Consider the following 20609-nt stretch of genomic DNA (forward strand, 5'->3'; position numbering starts at 1 on the left):
TGCGGGCTATAGAGCGTTTTCTATTCGGGCTCCAGTACTATGGAATGCCCTCCCGGTAACAATTAGAGATGCTACCTCAGTAGAAGCATTTAAGTCCCATCTTAAAACTCATTTGTATACTCTAGCCTTTAAATAGCCCCCCTGTTAGACCAGTTGATCTGCCGTTTCTTTTCTTTTCTCCTCTGCTCCCCTTTTCCTTGAGGGGGGGGCACAGGTCCGGTGGCCATGGATGAAGTGCTGGCTGTCCAGAGTCGGGACCCGGGGTGGACCGCTCGCCTGTGCATCGGCTGGGAACATCTCTACGCTGCTGACCCGTCTCCGCTCGGGATGGTGTCCTGCTGGCCCCACTATGGACTGGACTCTTACTATTATGTTGGATCCACTATGGACTGGACTCTCACAATATTATGTCAGACCCACTCGACATCCATTGCTTTCGGTCTCCCCTAGAGGGGGCGGGGGGTTACCCACATATGCGGTCCTCTCCAAGGTTTCTCATAGTCATTCACATCGACGTCCCACTGGGGTGAGTTTTTCCTTGCCCGTATGTGGGCTTTGTACCGAGGATGTCGTTGTGGCTTGTGCAGCCCTTTGAGACACTTGTGATTTAGGGCTATATAAATAAAGATTGATTGATTGATTGATTGAATATTTACATATTATACATACCGTATTTTTCGGAGTATAAGTCACTCCGGAGTATAAGTCGCTCCGGCCGAAAATGCATACTAAAGAAGGAAAAAAACATATATAAGTCGCACTGGAGTATAAGTCGCATTTTTGGGGGAAATTTATTTGCTAAAACCCAACACCAAGAATAGACATTTGAAAGGCAATTTAAAATAAATAAAGAATAGTGAACAACAGGCTGAATAAGTGTACGTTATATGACGCATAAATAACCAACTGAGAACGTGCCTGGTATGTTAACGTAAGAGTCATTCAAATAACTATAACATATAGAACATGCTATACGTTTACCAAACAATCTGTCACTCCTAATCGCTAAATGCCATGAAATCTTATACGTCTAGTCTCTTACGTGAATGAGCTAAATAATATTATTTGATATTTTACGGTAATGTGTTAATAATTTCACACATAAGTCGCTCCTGAGTATAAGTCGCACCCCCGGCCAAACTATGAAAAAAACCCGCTACTTATAGTCTGAAAAATACAGTACTAATATATTATATTAGTATATTATGTTATATTATGTTATGCACCAGCCTCTCAGACCAGATCTGTCCTATGAGTCTGAGAGTGTGACATGATGAAGCCTGTTTGGCTGAGAGGTCAAAGGTCTTCCAAGACAACCGGAACAATCCGGTTTGGATCCGTTCACCCACTTGGATGATTGACAACAGTCACAGGCGCTTGCTTAGCACATTTGAGCTCGTTTGCTCATCCAATCCAAATGTATGACATCAAGTATGACGCCTTGCCTCAAATTATGATGTCAAGTACGAGTCATTCTCGCCAAAAGGAGACTTTGCCCAAGAAGGTATTTAACGAGAATGTGGTTCTTCGTGCTTACATTTCCGAATATTGGTGCTGCTCTTCAAAATACAGTCATGTTACCAAATACAATATTTACAGTTCAAACAGGATTCCTTGACCCAAAAAGAGTTGGGTTACCAAACATGTTCGTTCCTCGCCCAATAAAGTGTCATGTTAGACGTCTGGGCCCTCATCAGTAGGAGTGTCCTGATACAAATGTTTCACTTCCGATACGATACCGATATAGGGGCCTTGAGTATCGGCCAACACCCATACTAATCTTTTAATACATACTTTTATTATTTTGTAGTGTGGAATGCTAGAAAAGGCTTGATGAAGTGAAATGAGTCCAACAGAACAACAGTAGGTATGAAAAACACTAACCTTGTGGTAGACTTATCTTTAAGTTGACGTGGAGTCGTAAATTGTGTTTTGTTTTTTGCCGACACTTGGAGGCTACAATAGTTCATAAAGTTAAACTCATTACTGAATGATGCGGACACGTTTGTTACTGGACTTTTTCTATACGTTTCTGCCTTGGGTACTTTGTATGGGTAAGTAATATTATTTGCTACTTGTTTACTTGTCTCCTGCTGGCCCCACTATGGACTGGACTCTCACTATTATGTTAGATCCACTATGGACTGGACTTTTACAATATTATGTCAGACCCACTCGACGTCCATTGCATCCGGTCTCCCCTAGAGGGGGGGTTACCCACATATGCGGTCCTCTCCAAGGTTTCTCATAGTCATTCACATCGACGTCCCATTGGGGTTGGGAGTTTTTCCTTGCCCTTATGTGGGCTCTGTACCGCGGATGTCGTTGTGGCTTGTGCAGCCTTTTGAGACACTTGTGATTTAGGGCTATATAAATAAACATTGATTGATTGATTGATGGTTTATATTGACTAATGTGTTGTTTCAGACTGCAATATTGTTCAATTAAAGACACCTATTACGTACGTCTAGCTCAGGGGTCGGCAACCCTAAAATGTTGAAAGAGCCATATTGGACCAAAAATACAAAAACAAATCTGTCTGGAGCCAGAAATTAAAAGCCATATTACATACAGATAGGGTGTCATGAGATATAAATTGAATTAAGAGGACTTAAAAGAAACTAAATGACCTCAAATATACCTACAAATGAGGCATAATGATGCAATATGTACATATAGCTAGCCTAAATAGCATGTTAGCATCGATTAGCTTGCAGTCATGCTCTGACCAAATATGCTCGATTAGCACTCCACACAAGTCAATAACATCAACAAAACTCACCTTTGTGCATTCATTGGTGGACAAAATGAGACAGAAAAAGAAGTGGCATAAAACACGTCCTAGAAAGTTACATGTATAAACAAACTACGGTGAGTTCAAGGACCGCCAAAATTAGTAGGACAAAACGGCGCTTGCCAAATACTCGATCAGTGAAGCATGTTTAATACAAACAGTGTGCTTTATAACAATTGGGGAGGTTTGTGTCATGTTTGTCCTCCTACAGAAACCATATTAACACAAAAAATATATTTTTTCCCCCCTTTTTTCATACATTTTCGAAAAAGTTCCAGAGAGCCACTAGGGTGGCGCTAAAGAGCCGCATGTGGCTCTAGAGCCGTGGGTTGCCGACCCCCGGTCTAGCTTGTGCGCCGCTATTGTGTGCTTAGCTGTTGTAAACACGTTGCATGTAGCGCAGGTGTTAGAGATTTTACATGCTAGTCGATATCGTCCATTAATTGTTTTTTTATTTGTTATCGTGACAATACTGGGACACCCCTACATGTTAGTCATCTCTATGAGTACTATAGTGTAACACCAAAAAAGGCACAGTTTTTATTTCTACAGTAAAATTTTGGCAACTGAGCTGCCAGTTTGTTTGTTTTTTGTTTTTTTTTACCATAAAAATCTATTGAATTTATTTTGCACACTGCAAAAAGTCAGTGTTTAAAAACAAGAAATAAAAAATACAAAAATTAGGGGTATTTTACTTGAACAAAGCAAAATTATCTGCCAGTTTGTTTGGATTTTTTTTTTTACAGTAAAAATCTATTGAATTTATTTTGCACACTGCAAAAAGTCAGTGTTTAAAAACAAGAAATAAAAAATACAAAAATTAGGGGTATTTTACTTGAACTAAGCAAAATTATCTGCCAATAGAACAAGAACATTCAGCTTGTCAAGACTTTCCAAAACAAGTAAAATGAGCTAACCTCAATGAACCCAAAAATACTTTAGAACAGTGGTCCCCAACCTTTTATTATTATTATTTTATTTATAAAGAAATACAATCATGTGTGCTTACGGACTGTATCCCTGCAGACTGTATTGATATACATTGATATATAAAGTTAAAGTTAAAGTTAAAGTACCAATGATTGTCACACACACACTAGGTGTGGCGAGATTATTCTCTGCATTTGACCCATCACCCTTGATCACCCCCTGGGAGGTGAGGGGAGCAGTGGGCAGCAGCGGTGGCCGCGCCCGGGAATCATTTTGGTGATTTAACCCCCAATTCCAACCCTTGATGCTGAGTGCCAAGCAGGGAGGTAATGGGTCCCATTTTTATAGTCTTTGGTATGACTCGGCCGGGATTTGAACTCACAACCTACCGATCTCAGGGCGGACACTCTAACCACTAGGCCACTGATATATATATATATATATATATATATATATATATATATATATATATATATATATATAATATATATATTGTAATGTATATATTGTGTTTTTATGTTAATTTAATTTAAAAAAAAAAATATATATATATATATATATATATATATATATACTTTTATTTTTATTTTTTCTTGTGCGGCCCGGCACCGGGCCACGGCCCGGTGGTTGGGGACCACTGCCTTAAAATAAGTATATTCTCACTAACAAGTGCACTTTTCTTGGTAGAAATTTTTTTTTTAGACCTTTTTGCTTAATATGTTGAAAAATATTCTTAAATTAAGTAAATGCTAGTGTCATTATTTTTGACATGATATGCGGGGGGAAAAATGTCATTACGCAGTAAGTTGAATGATGCGGACACGTTTGTTACTGGACTTTTTCTATACTTTTCTGCCTTGGGTACTTTGTATGTGTAAGTAATATTATTTGTTACTTGTTTACTTGTCTCCTGCTGGCCCCACTATGGACTGGACTCTCACTATTATGTTGGATCCACTATGGACTGGACTTTCACAATATTATGTCAGACCCGCTCGACGTCCATTGCATCCGGTCTCAAGAAATTATTACTTTAAAGAAGTAGTTTTAGTGTTGATGACACAGCTTTGCATCAGTTGATATTCTAGTTTCAAGCATGTTTTACTCAATATAGGTCATCAAATCTCAACAACAAGCTGTAATATCTTACTGAGATCATTTAGGACCAAAACACTTAAAACAAGTAAAACACTAACATAAAATCTGCTTAGTGAGAAGAATTATCTTATCAGACAGAAAATAAGCAAATATCACCCTTATTTGAGATATTTCATCTTACTTAGATTTCAGTTTTTGCAGTGCAGTGCGGTTGCTTGTGCAAATTACTCGTCAAAAATGGTCTCTTCCTTCAAATGTGTTGCACATGACCAAAGTTAGCCAAATAAACTGCTTCCAAATTAAAGATTGTTGCCAAATAATGATTCCTATGTGACCAAACAGAAATATAGAACATGTGACCAAAGGGCATGATGGGACTTCACTGTTAACATGTGTTGATTATGTATTTATTCATTGACTTACATGTCTGACCTTTGCTGCGTGGTGTTTAACTCTCCAGGTGGGGCCACAAGAGGATTGCAGAGACCTCCACCAAGTCCTGTCCTGCGTGGGTCTTTTTGCGGTCTGGGCTTGCTGTTTCTAAGACAGTAGCCAGGAAGCCCTTACCCCAAAAAGTATCTGTGCTGGACTCTGGCATCTGGAACCTTCCTTTGATATGGAAGACATGACGGCATCAGTGACACTCTTAACATTAATAATCCGCACCAATCATAGTATATATAGAGTGTGAAATTAGTTAGACGGAGAACAATGGTAGGTATGAAAACACTATTTATTATTAACTGTCTGGAATTGACTTGTACTGTCTTTAAGTTGAAGTGGAGTGGTAATTTGATTCTGTAACACCAAATGGCCACAATAGTTAGCTCATGACACAGTAGGTTGAATGATGCGGACACGTTTGTTACTGGATACTTTCTAATACACTTCTGCCTTGAAGACTTTGTATGTGTAAGTAATATGTAACTATAATTATTTGATAGTTGTTTGTATTGACAAATGAGTTGTTTTAGACTGCAGTGTCTAGCTTGTGTGCTTAGCTGTTGTGTAGCTGCTAGCTTCGAGTAGCCTATAGCCTACCATGTTTACCTTTCGTAAATGACTTGACTAAAATAGAAGAAAAGACCAACCTTGTGTGCTTATTGGAGGACATTTAGATGTTAACTGGCTGTCCAGCTCAGTACAAGTAAAGACTCTGCAGGACTGCTTGTATCGCACATTACGTCACACATTTTACATGCAAACCAATATCCGATACTTTTGTTGTTGTTGCTGTTATCGTACCAATATCAGTACCAGATCAGAACACCCCGAAATGCTATGCTATTAAAAAGTAAACATTTCTTTGAAGTCAAGATGCAATCATGATCATAAAACATGTTCATCAATGTGTGAGGTGAGATTAAAGTATATGCTGAGCGTGTAAAGACTTTATACTTTGCAGAGAAATCCACACAAATAACGTTTGTGAGTGCTGCCCTCTTGTGGACACTTTAAGAACTGCAACCATGTTACATAGGAATACTCTCAAAAAAGTATCAGGGATTTTTACTCGAGTATGTGACACATGCTAACATTAACATGCTAACTTTTTCAGCTAATTTTACACTTTATTCTCTAATTGGTACAGGTTAGAGTCATATAACTTAGTATGTGACACTTGCCAACTGTTAGCATGCTAAAATTAACATGCTAACATTTAGCGCTAGTTTTGCAAGTTTTCCCCAGAGTCACATAGCTTGGTACATGGCACTCGTTAACTGCATTTTAACATTAGCATGCTAACTTTTTCAGCTAATTTCACACTTTTTTTTCTCTAACTCTGCAGCCATACCACCTTAGAGTCATATAACTTGGTATATGACACATGCTAACTGTTAGCTGGTTAACTTTTTCAGCTAATTTTACACTTTATTATCTAGTTGATACACTTTAGAGTCATATAACTTGGTATGTGACACTTGCCAACCGTTAGCATGCTAAAATTAACATGCTAACATTTAGCGCTAGTTTTGCAAAAGTTTTCCCCAGAGTCATAAGTCTTGGTATATGGCACTTGTTAACTGTTAGCATATTAACATTAGTGTGCTAACTTTTTCAGCTAATTTCACCCTTTTTTTCCCTCTAACTCTGCAGCCATACACCTTAGAGTCAAATACCTTGGTATATGACACTTGCTAACTGTTAGCATGCTAACTTTTTCAGCTACTTTCACACTTTATTCTTTAAGTGGTACACCTTAGAGTCAACTTGGTATGGGACACTTGCTGTTAGCATGCTAACATTTAGCGCTAGTTTTGCAACAGTTTTCCCCAGAGTCATATAGCTTGGTATATGGCACTCGTTAACGGCATTTTAACATTAGCATGCTAACTTTTTCTGCTAATTTCACCCTTTTTTTTCTCTAACTCTGCAGCCATTCACCTTAGAGTCATATAACTTGGTATATGACACATGTTACCTGTTAGCATGCTAACATTAACATGCTAAGTTTTTCAGCTAATTTTACACTTTATTCTCTAATTGGTACACGTTAGAGTCATATAACTTGGTGACACTTGCCAACTGTTAGCATGCTAAAATTAACATGCTAACGTTTAGCGCTAATTTTACAAGTTTTCCCCAGTCATATAGCTTGTTATATGGCACTCATTAACTGCATTTTAACATTAGCATGCTAACTTTTTCAGCTTATTTTACATTTTATTCTCTAATTGGTACCTGTTAGTCATATAACTTGGTATGTGACCCTTGCCAACTGTTAGCATGCTAACATTAACATGCTAACTTTTTCAGCTAATTTTACACTTTATTCTCTAATTGGTACATGTTAGACATATAACTTGGTATGTGACACTTGCCAACTGTTAGCATGCTAAAATTAACATGTTAACGTTTAGCGCTAGTTTTGCAAGTTTTCCCCAGAGTCATATAGCTTGGTATATGGCACTCGTTAACTGCATTTTAACATTAGCATGCTAACTTTTTCAGCTAATTTCACACTTTTTTTTCTCTAACTCTGCAGCCATACACCTTAGAGTCATATAACTTGGTATATGACACATGCTAACTTTTTCAGATAATTATACTTTTTTTTTTTTCCAATTCCACTGCCATAAACAGTCATTTAACTTGGTATCTGACATATGCTAACTGTTAGCATGCTAACAGTTTCAGCTAATTTCACACTCTTGTATTTCCTCTAACTCTGCAGCCATACACCTTAAAATCATATAACTTGGTAAATGACACATGCTAACTGTTAGCCTGCTAATGTTAACATGCTAACTTTTTCAGATAATTTTACCCTTTTTTTCCTCTAATTCCACTGCCATAAACCTTGGAGTCATTTAACTTGGTATCTGACATATGCTAACTTTTTCAGCTAATGCTACGCTTTGTTTTCTCTAATTCCAAAGCGATCATTTTTTTAATCTAAATGTCGATTTTGGATTAATTTGAGATTGTATGAGCGCTGAAAAATATGAATATTACAAGGGACACTTCATTAGGTACACAGGGTGAGTGATATTGCAGCAAGTGTACCTAATGTTGTGGCCAGTATAAAAACGATGCGAATAAAGCAGATATGTGAATAATGTCAGGCATGTTAATATTTAAATTAGTGCATGGATGGGCGTCAAAGGCAGCGAGTTCAAAAAGCTCTCCAGCGTTGAGCGGTACTCTTCCGGGTGGCACCGCATGTGCGCGGCGTGCTTGGAGCGCTCCCACTTCCGGCTCTGCACGGCCACGCCCCTCCGCCGCCATCGCTCCACGGTCCTCTCCAGCGCGGCCGTGTCGCACAGGGCGTCGTCCTCGCTGAAGAAGAAGAGCGCCGGCGCCGTGACGGGGCTGCTGTCGAACACCTGGATGGCGCGCAGGTAGACGTCGGCCGTGCTGCTCTTGAAAAGCCAGAAGTAGAACATGGCGGTGCTCTTCACCACGCGCTCCAGGCGCGGCGCCAGCGTCTTGCCCAGGCCTGAGAACACACACCACACGTGACCTTTGACCCCATTCTAAAGCCATACTGCTAGAAGAACAAACCCAATATTGTGTCATCACTTCCAAAAGTCAAAAGGGTTCTTGCTCAGGAAGATCAACAGCTAGGTCACCATGGAGCAGTGATTCTGAAACTGTGGGTACACCAGCTCCATCTAGTGGTACGTCAAAGAATCACTTAATTAAATATTCAAACACAGTGTTACTGTTCAAAAAGTGTGTAATGTTACAGTGACCAAAAATATGAAATATACTTGTTAAATAAAACTTCTGCCTTGTTTTTAACGAATATTTAGGCCTACTACGCTACTGTATTTTAATGTTGGTCATTATGTTGGTATTTGGAGAGCCAAGTGTTTTCTCAGGTGGTACTTGGCGAAAAAAGTTGGAGAACCACAGTAGTAAAGTGAAGTGAATTATATTTATATAGCGCTTTTCTCTAGTGACTCAAAGCGCTTTAAATAGTGAAACCCAATATCTAAGTTACATTTAAACCAGTGTGGGTGGCACTGGGAGCCATACTTGCCAACCCTCCCGAATTTTCCGGGAGACTCCCGAATTTCAGTGCCTCTCCGGAAAATCTCCCGGGACAACCATTCTCCTGAATTTCTCCCAATTTCCAGCCGGACAACAGGCACGCCCCCTTCCAGGTCCATGCGGACCTGATTGAGGACAGCCTGTCGTTACGTCCGCTTTTTCTCCATATAAACAGCGTGCCGGCCCAGTCACGTTATAATATCTACGGCTTTTGGAGAGTGCACAAATGCGCACACAATAAGAAGGAGACGAAGCAGAAGAACAAAGAAGAGACAGTAATGACGACGACGAGTGACAGAGAATAGAACGAGGATGGACAATTCAACCCTAAACTCACTCCTCTCTTGCAAATTAAATTTCACAGATAATAATAATTTGTGGCATATTAAATATAAGCCTGGTTGTGTTGTGGCTGATAGAGTATATACAGGTAAAAGCCAGTAAATTAGAATATTTTGAAAAACTTGATTTATTTCAGTAATTGCATTCAAAAGGTGTAACTTGTACATTATATTTATTCATTGCACACAGACTGATGCATTCAAATGTTTATTTCATTTAATTTTGATGATTTGAAGTGGCAACAAATGAAAATCCAAAATTCCGTGTGTCACAAAATTAGAATATTACTTAAGGCTAATACAAAAAAGGGATTTTTAGAAATGTTGGCCAACTGAAAAGTATGAAAATGAAAAATATGAGCATGTACAATACTCAATACTTGGTTGGAGCTCCTTTTGCTTCAATTACTGCGTTAATGCGGCGTGGCATGGAGTCGATGAGTTTCTGGCACGGCTCAGGTGTTATGAGAGCCCAGGTTGCTCTGATAGTGGCCTTCAACTCTTCTGCGTTTTTGGGTCTGGCATTCTGCATCTTCCTTTTCACAATACCCCACAGATTTTCTATGGGGCTAAGGTCAGGGGAGTTGGCGGGCCAATTTAGAACAGAAATACCATGGTCCGTAAACCAGGCACGGGTAGATTTTGCGCTGTGTGCAGGCGCCAAGTCCTGTTGGAACTTGAAATCTCCATCTCCATAGAGCAGGTCAGCAGCAGGAAGCATGAAGTGCTCTAAAACTTGCTGGTAGACGGCTGCGTTGACCCTGGATCTCAGGAAACAGAGTGGACCGACACCAGCAGATGACATGGCACCCCAAACCATCACCCAACCATGCAAATTTTGCATTTCCTTTGGAAATCGAGGTCCCAGAGTCTGGAGGAAGACAGGAGAGGCACAGGATCCACGTTGCCTGAAGTCTAGTGTAAAGTTTCCACCATCAGTGATGGTTTGGGGTGCCATGTCATCTGCTGGTGTCGGTCCACTCTGTTTCCTGAGATCCAGGGTCAACGCAGCCGTCTACCAGCAAGTTTTAGAGCACTTCATGCTTCCTGCTGCTGACCTGCTCTATGGAGATGGAGATTTCAAGTTCCAACAGGACTTGGCGCCTGCACACAGCGCAAAATCTACCCGTGCCTGGTTTACGGACCATGGTATTTCTGTTCTAAATTGGCCCGCCAACTCCCCTGACCTTAGCCCCATAGAAAATCTGTGGGGTATTGTGAAAAGGAAGATGCAGAATGCCAGACCCAAAAACGCAGAAGAGTTGAAGGCCACTATCAGAGCAACCTGGGCTCTCATAACACCTGAGCAGTGCCAGAAACTCATCGACTCCATGCCACGCCGCATTAACGCAGTAATTGAGGCAAAAGGAGCTCCAACCAAGTATTGAGTATTGTACATGCTCATATTTTTCATTTTCATACTTTTCAGTTGGCCAACATTTCTAAAAATCCCTTTTTTGTATTAGCCTTAAGTAATATTCTAATTTTGTGACACACGGAATTTTGGATTTTCATTTGTTGCCACTTCAAATCATCAAAATTAAATGAAATAAACATTTGAATGCATCAGTCTGTGTGCAATGAATAAATATAATGTACAAGTTACACCTTTTGAATGCAATTACTGAAATAAATCAAGTTTTTCAAAATATTCTAATTTACTGGCTTTTACCTGTATATGTCTTGTGTTTATTTACTGTTTTAGTCATTCCCAGCTGAATATCAGGTCCCACCCGCTTCTCACAGCATCTTCCCTATCTGAATCGCTCCCACTGCCCTCTAGTCCTTCACTCTCACTTTCCTCATCCACGAATCTTTCATCCTCGCTCAAATTAATGGGGAAATCGTCGCTTTCTCGGTCCGAATCGCTCTCGCTGCTGGTGGCCATGATTGTAAACAATGTGCGATTGTGAGGAGCTCCACAACCTGTGACGTCACGCTACTCGTCTGCTACTTCCGGTACAGGCAAGGCTTTTTTATCAGCGACCAAAAGTTGCAAACTTTATCGTCGATGTTCTCTACTAAATCCTTTCAGCAAAAATATGGCAATATCGCGAAATGATCAAGTATGACACATAGAATGGACCTGCTATCCCCGTTTAAATAAGAAAATCGCATTTCAGTAGGCCTTTAAGTATTTAGCTTCTGCGTACCTCGTAACCAGTAAAAGGTTGACTCTGATTCGTTGTTCGCCATGTTTGATAGTGTTAATATATGCCAGTGACGGCGCTGCATCAGGTCTAGGGGGGCTATAGCCTTGTCAGTTAAGCCCATCCCCAGGGTTTTAGGACCATGTTATGCAAAACCACCTTTTCTTACCTGTTGGTACATGCAAAAGTCTCGCAATTTTAAAATCAAACCGTGGAGGCATTACGAGGATCTTTAGAAAACTATCTTGCCTTCCTTCATAGTTCCTCCAAAGGAACCGTTTGTGACGTCCCACTGGTGACTTCAGCATATTATCCATATATGGTAGAAATCAGAGGTGTGGACTCGAGTCACATGACTTGGACTCGAGTCAGACTCGAGTCATGAATTTGATGACTTTAGACTCGACTTGACAAAATGTAAAAAGACTTGCAACTCGACTTAGACTTTAACATCAATGACTTGTGACTTCACTTGGACTTGAGCCTTTTGAATTGACATGACTTGACATGACTTGCTACTTTCCCCAAAACCCAAAGATGAAAAAGTTATTCGGGAGCGCTCCGTATTTTTCATTGTGTACTTGTCTATCAGCGTTGCGTGTGTCAGCTGGTGTGGTCTCAGTACAACAGCCAATCAAATTAGATCTACTTTGTTTTCATCACACAGCATTCATCCAATCAAATTGCAGGACAACCAACGAAGAAGACATGTCCAAACCACACGCCAGTGAACAAAAAATGATACCTAAAATAATTTCGTTTGGGTATAAAAATTACGAGGTGGTCAACACAAAACGGTTTGCAGTATGCAACACATGCGGTTCGAAAATTACTGATGGAGAGGCAACAACTTCCAACTTCGTCCGGCATTTGAAGTTGCACAAAGAACGGTAAGTTTTGAATGTAAGATAACGTTTATTGGCTAAGTAACGTGACTTTTATTTGCTGTGTAGTTAAATCAGTGAGGCTGTAAACTCACTGCTAACGTTATAACGTTATTGCAAACACGGGAATCTGTTGCAGTTCACTACCTTATTCATACTTTTTGTTCAGTGATTTTTTTTAAGCAGGGTTACGTTAGTCAATATATCACACGTAACGTTAGACGGCGGTCAGCAGCACCGCGTATTTTAGCCACCTAAAAAAAGACAAAAATAGTAAAATAAAGGTCAGTTAAAATGTATACTATATTATGAATATGTGTACCGTTTTAGCTAGCTTTCTGACATACTGTTGGTTGTTTACCTCAGTGGTCCCCAACCACCGGGCCGCGGCCCGCTACTGGTCCGTGGATCGATTGGTATCGGGCCGCACAAGAAATATATATATATATATATTTTTTTCTTTTTCTTTTTTTAATTAAATCAACATAAAAAACACAAGATACACTTACAAGTAGTGCACCAACCCAAAACAACTCTCTCCCCCCTTTTGTTCTGGGCATTGAACATGAAGACTCTTCCTTCACTGTTCCGAGTGGCCATGAGAGTCTTGGCAGTGCCTGCCTCCAGTGCTCCAGTGGAGCGAGTTTTCAGCCATGGTGGCATCATACTACGCCCCCATCATGCACAAATGACTGACAGACTCTTGGCTAATTTGGTCTTTTGCAAATGCAATGCAGCATAGGGCCCTGACATATAAAAAGTACAACTTTTTTGTTATGTTCACGTATATGTCATGTTTTTTCAATGTTAACACTTTTGTACAAATAAGTACATTTGCACTTTATTTTTCAATGTGTTTGTTCTGTAAAGGAATGAGTTAATGTTTAAAATGACTGGTTAATAGTGCTATTATAAAGTGCAATGTCAGCACAATTTTCTTTCCTGCAATTTAAAATGCACTTGTTTTAATAAATAAATACAGCGTTTGAAAAGCATACACAATCTGTGTTAATATATTAGTCTGTGGTTAAAAGGACTTGAAAGGACTCGAAACTCAAAATGCAGGACTTAGGACTTGACTTGAGACTTTCCAGTCTTGACTCGGGACTTGACTCGGACTTGAGGGCAAAGACTTGAGACTTACTTGTGACTTGCAAAACAATGACTTGGTCCCACCTCTGGTAGAAATGCATCATAAGACCGCCCACAAAACGGTACAACCTCGTGGTAGCCAATCGTTTCCACAAGTCCATCTTTGCTAAGCATATCACGTGGCTGAGTCATCATTCTGTCACCAATCACACACCCGGGGGTCCATCTCTCCAATTGCCTATCAAATGTCCAGCTCCATCTTTTAGACGCCCAATCACAGCGGGAACGCAAACTTTTTCTCCTGCCCCTACAGAGCGATCATTTGTAAATTGAGCATTTTTGCACTTCTCGTTGCGGAAATGACACTATGTAGTCTATAAGCCTAAAATTAATTTCACTGTTAATCATTTAAGTTATTACGCTTTGATCTAAAACAATATCGCCAATGCATCGTGGTCTGTTTACATTCATTATGTACAAACCCCAAAACCAGTGAAGTTGGCACGTTGTGTAAATCGTAAATAAAAACAGAATACAATGATTTGCAAATCCTTTTCAACTTATATTCAATTGAGTAGACTGCAAAGACAAGATATTTGATGTTTGAACTGGAAAACTTTGTTATTTTTTGCAAATATTAGCTCATTTGGAATTTGATGCCTGCAACATGTTTCAAAAAAGCTGGCACAAGTGGCAAAACAAACTGATAAAGTTGAGGAATGTTCATCAAACACTTATTTGGAACATCCCACAGGTGAACAGGCTAACAGGTGGGTGCCATGATGCCAGCCAGCTTCCTTGAAATGCTCAGTCATTCACAAACGAGGATGGGGCGAGGGTCACCATTTTGTGAACAAATGCGTGAGCAAATTGTCAAACAGTTTAAGAACAACATTTCTCAACAAACTACTGCAAGGAATTTAGGGATTTCACCATCTACGGTCCGTAATATCATCAAAATGTTGAGAGAATCTGGAGAAATCACTGCACTCAAGCAGCAAAGCTGAAAACCAACATTGAATGCCCGTGACCTTCGATCCCTCAGGCAGTACTGCATCAACAAGCGACATCACTGTGTAAAGGATATCACCATATGGGCTCAGGAACACTTCAGAAAACCACTGTCAGTAACTACAGTTTGTCGCTACATCTGTAAGTGCAAGTTAAAACTACTATGAAAAACCAAAGCCATTTATCAACAACACCCAGAAACGGTGCCGGCTGTACTGGGCCCGAGCTCATCTAAGATGGACTGATACAATGTGCAAAAGTGTTCTGTGGTCTGACGAGCCCACATTTCAAATTGTTTTTGGAAACTGTGGACGTTGTGTCCTCCGGACCAAAGAGGAAAAGAACCATCCGGATTGTTATAGGCGCAAAGTTCAAAAGCCAGCATCTGTGATGGTATGGGGGTGTATTAGTGACCAAGACATGGGTAACTTACACATCTGTGAAGGCACCATCAATGCTGAAAGGTACATACAGGTTTTGGAGCAACATATGTTGCCATCCAAGCAACGTTATCATGGTTTCAGCAGGAAAATGCCAAGCCACGTGTTACAACAGCGTGGCTTCATAGTAAAAGAGTGCGGGTACTAGACTGGCCTGCCTGTAGTCCAGACCTGTCTCCCATTGAAAATGTGTGGCGCAATATGAAGCCTAAAATACCACAACGGAGACCCCCGGACTGTTGAACAACTTAAGCTGTACATCAAGCAAGAATGGGAAAGAATTCCACCTGAAAAGCTTCAAAAATTAGTCCCCAAACATTTACTGAGTGTTGTTAAAAAGAAAGGCTATGTAACACAGTGGTAAAAATGCCCCTGTGCCAACTTGTTTGCAGTGTGTTGCTGCCATTAAATTCTAAGTTAATGATTATTTTCACAAAAAATTTTTAAGTTTCTCAGTTCGAACATTAAATATTTTGTCTTTGCAGTCTATTCCATTGAATATAAGTTGAAAAGGATTTGCAAATCATTGTACTCTGTTTTTATTTACCATTTACACAACGTGCCAACTTCACTGGTTTTGGGTTTTGTATATTATTAAAGACATTTGCTGTCATATTTTGGATGTATTGTCTAGTTATTAGCAGGTGCATGGGCGCTGTTTCTCACCTTTGCACAGGAAAAATGTTTGCCATCGTTGCTTGCATTAGGCTTAACTATTTTGTTGATTATTGAGTCAAATTCAGTTAAAACTACTTTCTAAAGGCCTTAGTGGCCACATGCGTGGACAGCACCTTTTAGCTCTTATTTCCAAAATTGTATACTCTACTGAATTGGGGTCTTATGCCGACATATGGACACTTATACTGCTATCTGGTGGTGTCAGAAGAGTATAACATACAATGGAATTTGGGAAAAAAAGTCTAAAAATAAAAATTAGCATGTCACTACACATGAAGTACACGTTTGTGTACTTATGGACTAAGTACATCAAATCAAAAGATGATTTTTAGTTTTTATTCTAATTAGGATCCAATAAACCCAAATAGCAAAGAGAAATAAAAAAAGCATGTAAACAAACAGCTTGGGCCTTAAGAGGTTAAATCCAACATGCTTGTGCCGTGCATCATAAATGATTGTATTGAAAAAATAAGAACTGAAGGCATGAAAATCGATCTTTTTCGTAGACCCGGGAGAGAAACAATCCTGGAGTCGTCCCTGCACACAGCTCATCACTGTGATCTACCTGAAATGTATCACCATCATATATAATCACCCAGCCTCATCAGATCCTAACTATGAATGAAGTTGACAGGGCACACTTGTCATACTTACGACGGTCAGCTGGATAAAAAAAAAAAAAAAGCATCGATAGCAGTATCATTAGTCCACAATGTTAAGGGTCTTCTTGGTCCGACCCGATTAGGAACTGGTACCATAAAATAGTGGTACTTGGTGGGGCTGTGAATCTTTGGGCATCACAGGATTCGATTTTTGGGGCTAACGATTCGATTCAGAATCGATTCTTGATTCAAAACGACTCTCGATTCACAGTCAAAAAATGTTTTAATACCATTGGGTGCCAGTTCTATGATTAACTACATTCCTCCATAAAATAGATAAACAGCTCTGATCAATTTTTATATTACTTAAAAGAAAACTGGTGTTGTTTAATAAAACTATACCCAAACATTTACTAAAGTGGCTGGGCAGGATAGATTTCTGGAAATACAAATCTTTTTTTTTTTTTTAATCGATTAAGAACCGTTACAAATAAGAATCATGATTCTTTCTTCTTTTTTTTTTTACACCCTTAGTACTCGGTGCTAAAAACAACAGCATTGGAAGTATAATATGACTACATAATTACTTTCATCTTTAATTATGATCATGATTTGTGGTTATGTTAGGCCAGACGGCACATCACTGCCTCTACTAGGTTTGACTGCTGTCAGGTGACTTAGCAGAGGTTAAAGGTCAGATTAGTCCGTTTAGAAAATCAAAGGACAGCAGCAAGAACCCTAAAGCTGACTTTTTGAATGCTACTGATTTTCTATTCTTTGCTTACTTGAGTTAGCTACCAGTTGGACAGTCAAAGATAGAGTTTCTGCTGAAGGTGTCATGATCTGTGGTCTGGATCATGTTTTTTGTTATTTTCGGTTTAAGATTCTAATAGTTCCTGTTTACGCTCCCTTGTTTGTTTTAGTTTCCATGACGACTGACTAGTTTCACCTGTCTCATGTGTTTGACTCGCGCACCTGCTTTAATCAGAGACTATTATTTAAGCCTGTTATGCCAGTTATTCAGGCTGACGACATTCCTCTGTATTTGCTCTGTTCATGCCATAGATTCATGCTCTGCCAAGTAAGTTTTGTTTCATATCCATAGTTTATGCCTATGTGTTAGTTTTTGTATCATACGCTAAGTTGTGCCTTCACCTTGTGCGCCCTTTTGTTTTGTACCTATTGATAGCGAACAATTAAAAATGTTCCTACCTTCAAGCCTTGACCGATATAGTCCGATTGCATCCCGGGAGAACAAATCTCGCAGCAAGCGACCCCCCCCCCGTCATGACAGAAGGAAGGGTAACAAGAGTGCAGTAGGGAATAATTCAAGGTAACCCGAGCACCAGCGGGCCCTCGCTCACCTGTGGCCATGTGCTCCAAGGTGCCCGCCACCAGGCTGTCGTAGATGTGACCTACGACCCTGCGGGCCAGCGCGTCATGTTCGCCCCTCCTGTGGGCCACGTGGGTGAGCACCTGTGTGAAGGTGTAGCCCCCGATGGACGAGGCGTAGATGAGCAGGGGCCGCCCGCTGAACTCGGGCCCCTCCAGCACTCGGAGGACCTCCCCGCCGTAGTCCAGCCCCCAGCGGGGCCAGAGGAAGTGCAGCACGCTGCTCTGCACCAGCAGGACGTCCATGCCGCGCTCCAAGTACGTGTGGAAGTACTTGGACGCCGCCGCCGGATGGGCGCCCAGCCAGGACAGGAAGAGGAGGACAGGGCGGGAGGACGAGGAGGGCTGTGATTGGACGTGGCTCGGGGAGGACGCAGGAAGTGGGTCAGAGGTCGGAGGAGAAGACTGGAAGTAAATGATGCCTTTGCTGATGGTCCTGCTGCTGAACCTGCTGTCAGGCTGGGGGAAGTCTGCTGCGAACAGGCTGGGAGTAAAAACAACAGGAATTAAAAATAGGGAATAATTACAATAGGAATTAAAAGTAGGAATAAAAACAACAGGAATTAAAAGTAGGAACAAAAACAATAGTGGATGCATATGCAAAAGTGCAATATATTTATATGTACAGTAATCTATTTATTCATATCTGCACCTTATTGCTTTATTATCCTGCACTACCATGAGCTAATGCAAACAAATTTTGTTCTTATCTGTACTGTAAAGTTCAAATTTGAATGACAATAAAAAGGAAGTCTAAGTCTAATAGAAATTAAAAACAGGGAAACAAAACAACAGGAATTAAATGTAGGAATAAAAACATTAGGAATTAAAAATAGGGAATAAAAACAACAGGAATTAAATGCAGGAATAAAAACATTAGACATTAAAAATAGGGAATAAAAACAACAGGAATGAAAACGTAGGAATAAAAACAATAGGGATTGAAAGTAGGAATAAAAACATTAGGAATTAAAAATAGGGAATACAAACAACAGGAATTAAATGTAGGAATAAAAACATTAGGAATTAAATGTAGGAATATAAACATTAGCAATTAAAAATAGGGAATAAAAACAACAGGAATTAAATGTAGGAATAAAAACATTAGGAATTAAAAATAGGAAATAAAAACAACAGGAATTAAAAGTAGGAATAAAAACAATAGGAAGTGCAAATATGAAAACAATAGAATTTTAAAACAAAATATAAATAAAACAATAGGATTGAAATACAGTATAGGGAACAAAACAATAACATTTAATAAATATAAAAACAATGAGAGTTTAAAACAAAATGTAAATCAAAACGATAGGTTTAAAATATAGGGAACAAAACTATAAAAATAAAAAAAATTGGAGTTTAAAACAAATATGAATAAAAAACAAACAAATATGAATAAAAACAAATAGGGAATAAAACCAGAGCTAACGTTGCTGCATTCTTTAGCCCCGCGTGACCTATATTCCACCGGCAACACGCAAGCAAAGATAAACAAACAAACAAACAAACAAACAGAATCCACAACAAGCATCTATTACCCGCTGAAGAGCGGCAGGTTGCCCATCGTGTCCCCGCTGTAGAGGCACACACGGCCGGCGTGTCGTCGTCGCGTGCAGCCGGTGGAAGGTGCGGTGGTTCCGGTTCAGAGCTGAGCTGCGAAGGATGGAAACTGTGTCGCACCTCCCCCTCCCCCTCTCCCCCCCCACCTCCAACTTCTACATTGTGCCTTCGTCAGAGGACGCGCGATGGGTCAGCTATGACGCATTCTAATATAAAACTGGCACGTTTGTTATCAATGGACTCCTTTGGTGTATTTATAGCTCGCTGCGGCCAATGGAACAACTTGTGAGTCGCGTCTAATGAAGACTTTACACTTCTAAATATGGAAACATTTAAAGGTCAAAACAGGTTTATTCTGGAAGCACAACTGCTTCCAATAACCGCATTACAACCTGCGGCCATCGGGTGGAGCTAGAGAGCAATACAGTGCTCGACACAGTAATCGCGGTGTATATATTATATCGTTTTTTAAAACACTAAAGTACAAAAATAAAAATATTAGGTACGTACAAGTAAAAATAAACATTTAACATTTTTATATACATTTAAAACTGATATTGTAAAGTTTTTTTTAAAGTCAAGAATCGCAATGACGTACAACTACACTACATCACACGGCCACATGATGGAACCAGAGAGCAACACAGTGCTTTACACGTGGACGCCTACCTGCATTAACAGGTCAATCAAATAGTCATTACTATGATAATGATTAACATTGTTATAAAGTTATGATACTGTGAGTAAGTGAGAAAGTAAATATCTAAATCTAATTTACATTTATAGAAATTTAAAAATGTTTGTAGTCGTAAAACATTCTACAATATTGTGTATTTGTCTTTATATTTCATGTATTTTAGCTTGTTACGTAGAATGCCTTAAAACCTGTAAAAAAAATAAAATAAACATTACTAATTATAATAACTGTTGTATGTATTAATGTGGACAATGATACTAAAAGCTACGAAGGTTAAATAAATATTGTTTGCTTTTTTGTAAATATGTGCAAGAAGAAACAATAATAAACATTTAAAAAATATGTATTTTACCTGTTAAAAATAGATATTTTAATGTTAAACACTTTTTTAATCCAGGAGCTGCAAAGACGTGCAATAACTACGCTACATCCCGCAGCCGCAC

General features: G+C 39.6%; 1 protein-coding gene across 1 annotated transcript; it reads right to left on the reverse strand.

Annotated features, from left to right (window-relative positions):
- Window positions 1–5604: 5604 nt before the first annotated feature.
- On the reverse strand, window positions 5605–19590 carry LOC133606197 (uncharacterized). The gene is made up of 3 exons (XM_061959856.2): window positions 19448–19590; window positions 17882–18393; window positions 5605–8762 (listed from the first exon to the last, which is right to left on the reverse strand). The coding sequence occupies exons 1-3, from the start codon at window positions 19471–19473 to the stop codon at window positions 8401–8403; spliced, it is 900 nt and encodes a 299-aa protein (XP_061815840.2). The 5' UTR covers window positions 19474–19590; the 3' UTR covers window positions 5605–8400.
- Between the last annotated feature and the right edge of the window lie 1019 nt (window positions 19591–20609).

The sequence above is a fragment of the Nerophis lumbriciformis genome, linkage group LG05 (assembly GCF_033978685.3).
Source record: "Nerophis lumbriciformis linkage group LG05, RoL_Nlum_v2.1, whole genome shotgun sequence".
In the NCBI taxonomy this organism is placed as follows: domain Eukaryota; kingdom Metazoa; phylum Chordata; class Actinopteri; order Syngnathiformes; family Syngnathidae; genus Nerophis; species Nerophis lumbriciformis.